This window comes from Protopterus annectens, chromosome 4.part0 (genome assembly GCF_019279795.1).
Source record: "Protopterus annectens isolate FY-2018-M chromosome 4.part0, PAN1.0, whole genome shotgun sequence".
NCBI classification, from domain to species: domain Eukaryota; kingdom Metazoa; phylum Chordata; order Ceratodontiformes; family Protopteridae; genus Protopterus; species Protopterus annectens.
Window position 1 is genome coordinate 737364599 of NC_056733.1, and position 12009 is coordinate 737376607.

Sequence of the window (12009 nt, forward strand, 5' to 3'; positions counted from 1 at the left end):
CACTGAAAAAAACAATCAGTAAAAACAAAACGTAAAAACAAAAAGAAAACTCCAGCAAAGCTAGAACTTCCACTGAGTGACCTCCCAAACCTCTTGTATCAGAGGCACATGGGATATATGCAAATGATCCTTATGAACATCAGGTGTTTCAGCTAATTGACGATTCTGAATGCCCATGACTTGTTTTGTCATTTTAATGGACAATTTCAGGCCAATAAAGCCAAACCCCACTAGCTGTGGATATGCATATTTCAGCCTTGTTATGACCTCATCAGCACAGCACAAGCAGAGTGTTTGACTAAGCACTAGAAAGACAGGGCTGTTATACCCAGCTGATGTCCATTATCATTAGGGTCACTGCAAAAATATCCCAAACAACAATCTAAAACAATGAGTGAGAAGGTCACTGAAAAAACAATCAGTAAAAACATGTTTTTCTAATGCTTAGTCAAACACTCTGCTTGTACTTTGCTGATGAGGTCATAACAAGGCCGAAATATGCATATCCACATCTAGTGGGGTTTGGCTTTATTGGCCTGAAAATATCCATTAAAATGACATAAGGATCATTTGCATATATCCCATGTGCCTCTGATACAAGAGGTTTGGGAGGTCACTCAGTGGAAGTTCTAGCTTTGCTGGAGTTTTCATTTTGTTTTTACTCCTTGAAAAAGGAGGTACGACCTAAGCGGGGAAGGGGGATACTGTCAAGGTATAAATGACTACAAGTCTCTGTTGCCTTGTATTTTCTATGATTATGTGATTCTATTCTCTGTCTCCACAGGGCCTGCCTGAAGGTTCCTTCACCATTACCTGGTCAGTGAGTCTACCCACTTGTTCCAATGGGAGTGAGAGCCTGGAATCCCTGGGCTTGGTGACAGCCCTTACTGACCATTCACTCCTGCCTACGAAGTCTCATCAGCCTATTAATTCCCCTGTGGTGTAAGTCAGGTGGTAGAGAGCAAGCTATCCAGAGATCCTGGTGTAGTGGCCTACCTCTTCCCTGTGAAATAATCCCTATAGTGTTTCATTTGAGTTCTACATGATGCTGCCTGCTTGGTAACCATGCACACCAAAAGCAGTGTAACCTTAGCAGGGTCATATCCTTGGCTGCAGCACCAAGTGTTCCTACTAGATATCATCCGATTAAAGACAAAGAGCCATTTCCCACTTCCAAGATAAGTAAGCCAACATCAGTTCTCTGGCAGTTATCCTTGTGTCAGAAAATGCCAGAAGGTATGCCTAGAAAATTTTTAGTGTAGCCTACTGCATTACTGTCAGATAAATTCTGGAACAGAGCTATAACCTACAAACTTATCACAAGGCCAGACACTGGTAACCTGACAATACTTCCTTTTTAATGGTAGTTATAAACAAAGCAAAAGTATTGTGGATACTAGGCTAACTGCCCTGAAGGGTCCTTCTAAGCCTAGCCAATATCCCTGAATTAGAATCAAACCCTGTACCTAGTGTTTATAAGGTGAACACTTTAACCATTATGCGATACTCTCCTTCATGTGCTGCTAATAGCAGTAAAATAAAATATTTAGCTTCCAAGGAAATCTATCTGACTGTATATTTTCTCTTCACAGACATTATGTTCTTGGTGTTTTGTGGTACAGGAAGCAGAAAGACTGGAAAAGCTTTTCATTGGTATTAATGTTAGTAGTGGGCATGATATGTATCATCAGCTGGGACTATCCTTATAAATAAGAGAGTAATAATGATGTGATACTGGAGTCCACTGGCCAAGATGGGTTTACAGGACAAACTCCCTGACTCAATGTCCTTTGTCCACTCAGACTGATATATTGTAGCACTCTGCATGATGCTGCCGCAGCTGCCTGCTGGCTGTGATAGCAGTACTTGTTATTTACAGTACCCTTGGCTCTCCACTCAGACTGATACATTGTAGCACTCTGCATGATGCTGGCGCAGCTGCCTGCTGGCTGTGATAGCAGTGCTTGTTATTTACAGTACCCATGGCTCTCCACTCAGACTGATACATTGTAGCACTCTGCATGATGCTGACACAGCTGCCAGCTGGCTGTTTAACTGTGATAGCAGTACTTGTTATTTACAGTACCCTTGGCTCTCCACTCAGACTGATACATTGTAACACTCTGCATGATGCTGGCACAGCTGCCTGCTGGCTGTGATAGCAGTGCTTGTTATTTACAGTACCCATGACTCTCCACTCTGACTGATGCATTGTAGCACTCTGTATGATGCTGTCACAACTGCCTGCTGGCTGTTTAACTGTGATAGCAGTGCTTGTTATTTACAGTAGACACAGCTCTCCACTCTGACTGATACATTGTAGCACTCTGCATGATGCTGGCACAGCTGCCAGCTGGCTGTTTAACTGTGATAGCAGTGCTTGCTGTTTACAGTACCCATAGTCTGAAATATAGAAAAGTGAAATCTTCTTTTGTTTTTGTTGGAGTTTGCCTTTTAACTCATTACATCTGAGTGATGCTACCAGGTGCAACTGCAGTTAACTCCTACTGACGCCTATAGGCATCAAGTATTGCTTATTCATATTTGTAGTGATGATTCCAAAACCATGCTACATACAAAGTTTTAAAAGATTTCATTCTTAAAGCTTACACACTGCCAAACTCAACTGCATTAATATCTGACCCCTGTCTAGTGCAGGTAAATAGATATTAACTGTTGTTTTGATATTAATTTGCATAGATATAATTTTCACATTTTTCTAAATACCTTAACAACCAAGTAACACAGAACTCGTTAACCTCATATGAAAGCTCACCGTTAGATGAATAAAATGCTGCTGACAGTATGTTTGTAACTTGAGTGGTTGTTGAGATATTGTAAATTGTTTACAAAATATTAGAAACGTAATAGTTACTGGGTTTACTGTGACTTAATAAAATTCAGTTTAAGGCCTAGAACCTAAAGAATTCTACCACAATAAAAATAGTTTGTGCTAAAGAGTTTGCCATTTATACTTTTCTCATAATCCCTATGGTTCCAGAGATATGAACATTTGTTTGAAATGTGAGGATACAATTTGATTATTTCAAAAGGCTTAGGCTCCGCCCACCAGAAGTTACAGTACAAACTTCCTGAGCTCCATTGGATTTAATGAGTTAAAAAGGAAAATGCTTGTGTTTTTGCACACAAAATAAGTGCTATGCTCTTCATGGCTAACTGTTGCATCCATAACTTACAGAGAACTCTGCCATAGGTTGAGTCTAATGTCTACTCTGACTTTCAGAGCTTTTCCCCTTAGCCAGGCTGACATCACATTATATCAGACATCTCATATGCCACCTTAAGTTCTTTAGTGCTGTCTATGTTTTCTCTTTAAGACAGTATATTGTAATGTGGCATTGTTCCAGGCTTATGACTTAAGAACATCAAGAGATAAGTACTCATTGGGGACCAAAGGTTTTTTTCTGCTTATTTTCTGCTTTGTGCCTGTACTTATGTTTAACAGATGCCCAGGAATGAGTTTCCTTGCACAGTAGTGTGGAATATGAACCTTCCAAGAAAGTTACCAGATGTCAGCACCAAATTCCTCCAAAAGGCTTTCATGTTTAGTGCATCTTTTACCCTGGCCATGAGCATGACTATAGCTAAATACAGTATCTGTCGGGGTCTTGCCAGCAAACTATAGGTTCATAGAGTAGTACTAGACTAACTGTCATTCTGGGCCATTTTAAGCCTAGCCAGTTTCTCCATGTGAGAATCAACCCCTGAACCTTGTATTTCTAAGGTAAACACCTTAACCATTATGCCAACCTTCCACCCAAAATACTCTTGTGGGCCATTTTAAGATTTTTCAATTACCCTTTGTGAGAATCAAATCCTGCACCTTGTGTTTGTAAGGTAAACACCTTAACCATCATGCCAGCCTCCCACCCAGAATACTCTTGTGGGCCATTTTAGGATGGCACAGTGGCGCAGTGGTAGTGTTGTCGCCTCACAGCAAGAGGTTCTCTGGTTCGATTCTCGGCTGGAGTGCCTTCTGTTTAAAGTCTGCATGTCCTCCCTGTGTTCATGTGGGTTTTCTCCAGGTACTCTGGTTTCCTCCCACGTTACAAAGACATGCATCTGGAGCATTTCTCCCCGGGCTTCTGCTGAAAATTGGCTTTGTTCCAAGTTGGACTTTCCTGGTAAACAGATGTTAAGTAAGTAAGTATTTTAAGGTTTTTCAATTACCCCCATGTGAGAATCAAACCCTGCACCTTGAGTCTGTAAGGTAAACAACTTAACCATTATGCCTATTAAGTGAAGGCAGGAAGACATTCAGGCATACCAATCCAAACAGAGACTAGTGACTTTGCTGACATCTTCTGCCATGTCTGTAGCATCACAGTACCAGGGCAGCATGGATGAGCATCCTAAACATGAAAGAAAGAAAGAAAGAAAGAAAGAAAGAAAGAAAGAAAGAACTTTCAAATCCAGGTCAGATTCTCAGATTTAAGGGCACCATTTCCATACAAGCAATCAGGGTCTCCTATGACTCTGACAGCTGCTGTCACTAAAGCCCGATTTCACCCGTCAAGAGAGGAGACCATCATGTTTGTGACCCCTAGAATGTCCCATCAGAATAAAGAGCAGGCCTTGCTTTCCTCATTGTACATGGGCTCACTGATATCCTCCTCAAAATGCCATCTGATTAACAAACAAGGGAAGAGAAGGGAGAGGTAGTATTCCCATAGTTATTACTGAGGAATATGTCTGCATCTTAAAGTCAGAATCCAATGACATCATCCGTAGAATTCATAAATCAATTGTGGCCATGCTCCCACTTAAGGGCATTGTACATCTGTGGGCCATTGTCAGAGATCCTTATAAGTTACGAATGCAAAAGTGATCTCACTCACACATGCACAATTAAGGTAAGTTGCCTACATGACTGTACTTTCCTTTCTCTGACTATTAGTACCCTGTAGTGATTTTCATTCCCTGGTAATAGTGTGTAGTGAAAATAGTGCTAGCTTTTTTCTTTTTCTTTGCTGCCACATGCACTATTGTGTTGCTATTCATAAATGTTTTCTGTAGCTCATTTTACTGTTTGTATATCTGCTATCTGCCCTGTAAACACATGGCACCAACACCAACTGCAAATAAAATCTCCAACAGACTTTGTCACATACCATATGAAATCTAAAGTGGGCAAAGGATGGGTAACATTAATGTAATTCTTCACTTCAAGGACTTCATGGAATTCACTTCATACATTAAATTCTACTCCGCTGAAACATATGTTAACACAACAATGACAGTAAAAGGGCTCTGAAATTAATTTCTTGCCCTTCTGCCATACACTATGATCATAACAGACCATTAAATGTAAATGAAGCGCCAGGAACACCAATGGAGAAATGCAGGAAAGAGCAGTGATGACATAATTGCAGGATGGACAATTAAAGAAAGATGATTAAACACCAAGGCAACTGTTTTTTTTTTTACAGAGGGGGCTATTCCCCCTTTTGACATGGAAGACCATTACCCTTTCCTTATATATATATATATATATATATATATATATATATATATATATATATATATATATATATATAGATATATATATATATATATATATATATACCATCTTCATGGCTATACATCCGTGGGGAAGTCAACAAATCCACAATCTGTTGTTTGCAATTTCATTTTGACATCACATAAGCAGTTCTTTAATAAGCAATGTTCCAATATATGTACATTGAACCCACAGCATTAAAATAACAAGGCATCACATTTTATACAAATGACTGCAGTTCTATACAAATACAAATCTGTGGTGGTTTCTTAAGACATAAAAAATGTACCTGTTCACCATAGAGATGAGACAGGGTGTTTAAGCTAAAGGATATCCCCAACTTTGGAAAGCTACTACTTATAATACCTTAGACAAAATTTAATACATTTATTGTCAGCAAAGTTTTTTCTACGACCTTTCTATCACAAACAGTGCCTTAAGGATAGAGCAGTAACATCCAGAAAGAGGTTTACTAGCATGGTATCACTTTGTGCAGTCAGCAACACTTTAGTTATGCAATGCGTCAACTTGATAGGTATAAAAAATATAACTTCTTTACAATCTACATACCTGCCATTAAGGCTATGAGAAAAACAGTCTGTATATCCATGTTCTCTTAAGTACTATGAGGCAACATTTGGCACATGGTGTTTTTCCTGAAAATTTATACACACCGCCTGGCATTTGTGACGCAAGATATAGTACAATCAAGGTTGCACAGCTGCAGAGTTTCTCACAGTGACACATATCAGTCAGCAAAATAACTGTATCTCTGTTCAGGTTTCATTTTAACTAAAGTCTTCTAATGCAGTCATGTTATATCAGATTTAGTGTAAACAGTACCAACATAAATGTACCAGTTATTTCCAAATAAACACAATAATTTGAAAAGAACAGCACATAAACAGCTGCACTGGTATTAATTACAAAAATCCTTTCCACAAATTTTACAAAAAATGCATACCATGGGATTCATTAACACTGAGTACATGGTGCCCTGAAGCTAATACAATCATTCAAGTTAGAGCAAAGAGCAGCATTGCTAATCAAATATGCAAGAAGGCAAAGCACACAACATGACGAGCAGCTCCCCTAAAGTTTGCACAAGCTTGTGGCAATGTCAAGTTCAGGAAGTGCCCGACATATGTGTGTGCACAATGTAACCAAAAGACTGTGTGCAATAAACCAGAGATTCAGAAATGAGTGTGCACATACTTCACAACATCAGATAGATAAATCAGGAATTCATGGACAAGGGAAAGCCTAGCAACAAGTAGACAGTAGAGGCTGATATTGTTATACATTGCATTGAGTGAATTCATGGATATGTGGAACACTGCTGTCATTGTCATTGTCATTATGGCTAAAAGTGAGAACAAGAGCACGTATGACAGGGTTAAATCCAGGCAAAATTAATGACATCTGTGTATAAAGCCATTATTGTCTACAACAGTTGTTTCATGTACTGCTTTAATGTATATCAGATGGAACTAGAAAGTCTATCTATGTCACAATTGCATTACATGTGTATTAGCTAATGCGGCACATGAAATTGTTACAACACTATTGCGAAACTATACATCTGAAGGGTGTCATTGGAAAATGAAGAGTGAATTGAGCATTGTTTAACAGACAGCAGTAACCGCTGGTTTGCAATACTCAATGTACTTCACAGACAGTTACAACATCACATCAGGGTTACGGTGAAATGTGGAAGCTGCGAGAGTTAAGATAAAATATTGGTAGACAGGCCTATAACACCGTTGTTGCCCTGTGCACAATGTCTCTTGCGTCCGTAGTGCAAGAGGCAGCAGAGCTACATGGCAGAAGGCAAAGTCTCAGTAGTTTTTGCCATACATGCAAAATGACGATTACCAGTTCCCACCACTGGTTAGTGATGCTTCTTGTGCTAATAGTCATGCAACAGAAGATGCAAAACATACATTGTTAAACTGGGCATGCTTACAAGGAAATACAGCACTTAGGTAAGCAACATCACTCACCTATCAGAAAAAATAAACTATCGCACATCACATCTGTTGAGCAAGCCATTCCAGCATATCAATGTCCTCCTTGTTTTTTGCTTTGTTTTACATGCACATACTAGATCGATAATGCTGAATTTGTAGATCTAGCTTCTGATGGCACACAACAGATCATTACACAGTTTTCAGAAGGCACACAGTTGAAGGGATAACCTGAGTATTGTATTGAAATGCATGTGGGCTGCCTTAAAAGGGAGTATATCATCTGGGGGATCAAACCCTGCACATGTGAAAGCATTAACACTAAGTAGTATTGTATACATCACTGATTGTTGAGTAAACCATTCCAGTAATGCAAGTTACACACTACTGGATTTGAATATTTACCTAAGTCAACATTCTCCAGACCTGACAACAACTCAGGCAACAGAAAGTAGAAAGGCCCTTCGCCAGACTTAGGGAACCTATAACAAGGAAGGTAACAAGAGATACTGTAGCGGTATTAGAAGTATTTTGGAATTTCTATGAGAGTCTCTATAAAGCAGAGAAATATGAAAAATCAAGAAAAAATGCAAATTGAAATGTTTATGGAAGAATTAAATATGCCAAGGTTGTAGGTAGAGGAGGGCTCACGGTTAGGATAGAAGGAGATGAGATACAAATTGTGATATATAACCAAGCTACAGGAAAGTCCCCAGGAATAGATGATATTCCTGTGGAAGTGTGGAAGCTAAGAGGAAAAAAAACTGATAAAGATCAGGAAGGTTTTGTTTAACAGTATCTCAAGAGGTGGAGGAGAAGTACAACCATCCTGGAAGAAAGCAATGTTATCTGTCATACCTATAGAAGGTAAAGATCCATCAGATCCAGCTTCATACAGGCCCATTTAAATCCTAAACCATGATTATAAAGTGTTCATGTCCATAATGGCTAAAAGAATGGCAAAAGTAATGCCACAGCTGAGAGATATGGATCAATGTGATTTTATGGAGGGGAGGGAAAGATTTGATAACATTAACAGAACATTGATGATCCAGAGGGAAGCAGAATGTAAGAAAATATCATTGTTGGTGGTGGATCTTGATGCAGACAAAGCATTTGACAGAGTAAACTGGGGACTTTATGAGCAGGGCAATGGAAGCATTTGCATTTCCTGAAAATATTATAAGGTTGATTAGAAGGATATATGAAGGATCGGAGGTGAAAATTAAAGTGGTTGGGGTCCTCTCTGATAATTTCTGCTTGAGCAGATGACCAGGCAGGGGTGTCTTCTTTCCCCTTTATTATTTGCATGATATTTAGAACCACTGACAAAGAAAATAAGGGACTCAGCAATTCAAGGATATAATTGGTATGGTAGTCAAGAAAAGCTGGCTTTATTTGCAGATGATATTATGTTATACTTAACAAAACCAGAAAAAGACATTACAGTGCTATGGAACATTTTGAGACAGTTTCAGATCTTTTCAGGATACAAAATTAATGAAGCTAAAACAAAGGCAATAGCTGGAAATTACGTACCCATACATGAACTGGTTCAGGCATACCCATATTTATGGGGATATGATAAAATGAAATATTTAGGAGTATGGATTAAAAATGATTCTAGTGTGCCAGCTAAGGATATGTGGGAAGAGACTAAACAAAAGATAATACAAAAAGTGAGAAATGGAAGGTTTGCTATATAGATATGGATAGTAAGATACAAGCAGTTAAAACGTTTTTAGTCCCTTTAGTCTTATACACAGGTCAGGCATATTTTTTATCAACCAGAGGAGAAGTTGTGGGTAGCAATTAATATGGAGCTGAAGGACTTTATCTGCGAGGGGAAGATGGCAAGAGTCAAGTGGGATAAGCTGATTCTTCTAGTAGAACAGGGGAGATTGGGTTTCCCATTTTGAAGGGGGTATTTCAGAGCTACGCACTTAAGACTCCTATACATAGCACAAGCAGAAAACTGTAATTCAAATTGGAAATTATGATGATAAAACGGTGGTGGTGGGGGGGAGGGGCTCAAGAAACAAGAAGAGACTGAGATTTTGGATGCAGGCCTTTAAGGAGAATAGCAATAATCATGCAGAATATTATTTCCATAAAGTAGCAGAAAGTATTCTAAGAACTAAACCAACACGGGAATGGAGAAAGGAGATTCTGCCGATAGGGATGAATGACTGCAACTAGGGATGCAGACAATAGGCAAGAGGGGGCTGGAATTTATTGGAGAAAACTGGCAAATGAACCAAGGTATTGGGAGCAAATAACTAGAGAGGGAAAGATGATAGAATGGGAAGATGCCAATAATTTAATTGGACTGCAGGTTAGAGATTGCCTTTCCTACCAGGGTTGATATCAGAGTATAGGCAAGCAGAAAGAAATAGGGGGTCCTAAATGAAAGACCAGAACTGGTAGTGTTTTTAATAGAATCTAAAACAGAAGCTGCCATTAAAAAAGGAATAATTAGTAGAGCATATAAAATATTGCATGATAACTATAAGAATCAATTAGAGGAAGTTAAACAGGATTGGGAAGAGAGATTGAATAAGCAGTTCAGAAAGAAACAATGGGAGGATATATGTATGGCTCCCAAATATGCAACAAAATATAGAAGATTTAGGATTTTTGCCTGGAAATGTTTATATAGATATTTTTATACCCCAATTAGATTCCAGAGTAATTTTCCTCAGGCAGACAGCAAATGCTGGGAGTGTGAAGCAGAAGAAAGGGGTAATTGGGAACATATTTTTAAGTATTCCCAGCAGGATGCACTGTAGGAGATGCTGGGTGGGCAGATTGGTTTGATGAGTGCGATGATTTTTATGACATATGATACATAATTGGAATTGCCTAGACATGGCAAGGCCTTGCTGTGTCTAATAATGGTGGCCGCCAAAAAAGCAGTTACTAGAAAAAGGAAATTAAAATCTAAACCAACTATACTGGAAGTAGCGAATATAATAACAGAAATAAAACAACTGGAATTAAGATCTTTAGAAAAGGGTAGGGGCAAACTACATAGGAAAAAATGGGAATTGTGGGAACAATACATACAAGGGAGGAATTAGGTTTAAAAGGCGGCAGAGTTTAAAATGAGCTATGCAATGTTTGAGTGAGAAAGACTGGGTAGATTATAAGTGATGTATAATATTTGCAACTGGGAGTGTGTCAGTATGGTTTGTGATGTAAAATGCTTGCAACTAGGATTGTGTCAGTGTGTTTTTTGTTTATATAAATGTATGACTGCCATTGTTGTAAGTGATGGTTTAATAAAGATGTTTATTGTTTAAAAAAAGGCTAAAAATTATTAATTTATGTAATATTGTTTAGGTTATATGCTATATAGCAATATATGTGTGAAGTATAATGTTTATGTTAATATAATTTGATTACTTTTATATGAATGTAAATTTGACTATGTCACAAATGATAATTCAATATAGGTGTTTGAAAAAGAAACATTCTCCAGACCTGTGCAGAAATCACAGACTGGAAGAGATAACTTGAGCAGTGTGTTAGAATGTCAGAAGGGAGTACAATACATATATGGGGGAATGGGCAATGCGCTTTGTCAAGCAGGCACTCTCAGTTCATGGATCACAGTTCACAGCATCATACTATATTAATAAATCAAACATCAGCTCAGGAGTACATTAAGCCATTGAGCCTGCTACACTTATAACAGTAAAATTGTCTCCTCATATGGATATCAGAATTGCTTTCTGTCACCCAGTGGAGTTAAGAGCATTAATAAGGAGGACCATTTGAATGTGGTTTAAGGCAAATTCTCAGCAGTTTTTGACATAGGAGATGGAGTGTCATTTACTATTACTTAACTTTGCTGCTCAGTGCTAAATTTTGCACAATAGTGGAAGTGGCAAGAGTAATTCATTATGGTATTCAACATTTTATGTCCATGTCTGTTAAGTGATAAATGTGTTATTTCACATGAATTGCCATGTTAGGGAATGGGGTATATGCATGTAAGAACGATGCTAATTACACAATACTAGAGTGGAAGACATGATAGACTGATATGTTCCCCAGCAATATCACAGGTAACATCATGAAGGGACTTGGGCTGTCATGTTTCTGAAAAGTCATGGGTGACGAAACTGTTCCTAATAGCATTCACAAAGATGATGGTATAGTGATTAAACAGCAAAATGTTGGGTGATAGTGACAGTTGTCACACATTGAAGTTCCATTATTGCATTCCTGATGGTTAATCTCCAGATCAGTACATTATGCATTATTGCAAGTAAGTTTTGTGTTTGTGTGCATTATGTGTATACAGTGTGCAGGATAAAAGCAAGGCATACATGTAACTGATATTTCTACTATTGCACTAATCAATATTAGTCTGCAAATATATTTGTAATTGTACAAGTTCAATGGAGCACACTTTGACACTGGGAAGGAAAACATGAGAGAATCCCACCCTCAGTTACATACCACAGTGTACCAAGTGCATTGGAACGGACCCCTCACATCATGCATTCATTGACC

General features: G+C 38.4%; 1 protein-coding gene across 2 annotated transcripts in view; it reads right to left on the minus strand.

Annotated features, from left to right (window-relative positions):
• Positions 1 to 12009, minus strand: part of PLA2G1B (phospholipase A2 group IB) — a 133009-nt gene that overhangs the window by 67458 nt on the left and 53542 nt on the right. Inside the window, exon 1 of one of the 2 annotated variants that reach the window (XM_044069661.1) lies at positions 6092 to 6167. The exons of the other annotated variant lie outside the window; for it this stretch is intronic. Coding sequence (XP_043925596.1) covers positions 6092 to 6131 — 40 coding nt within the window. The 5' untranslated portion in view covers positions 6132 to 6167. Of the gene's footprint in view, positions 1 to 6091; positions 6168 to 12009 lie in introns of those variants that run through there. 2 annotated transcript variants of the gene reach the window in all.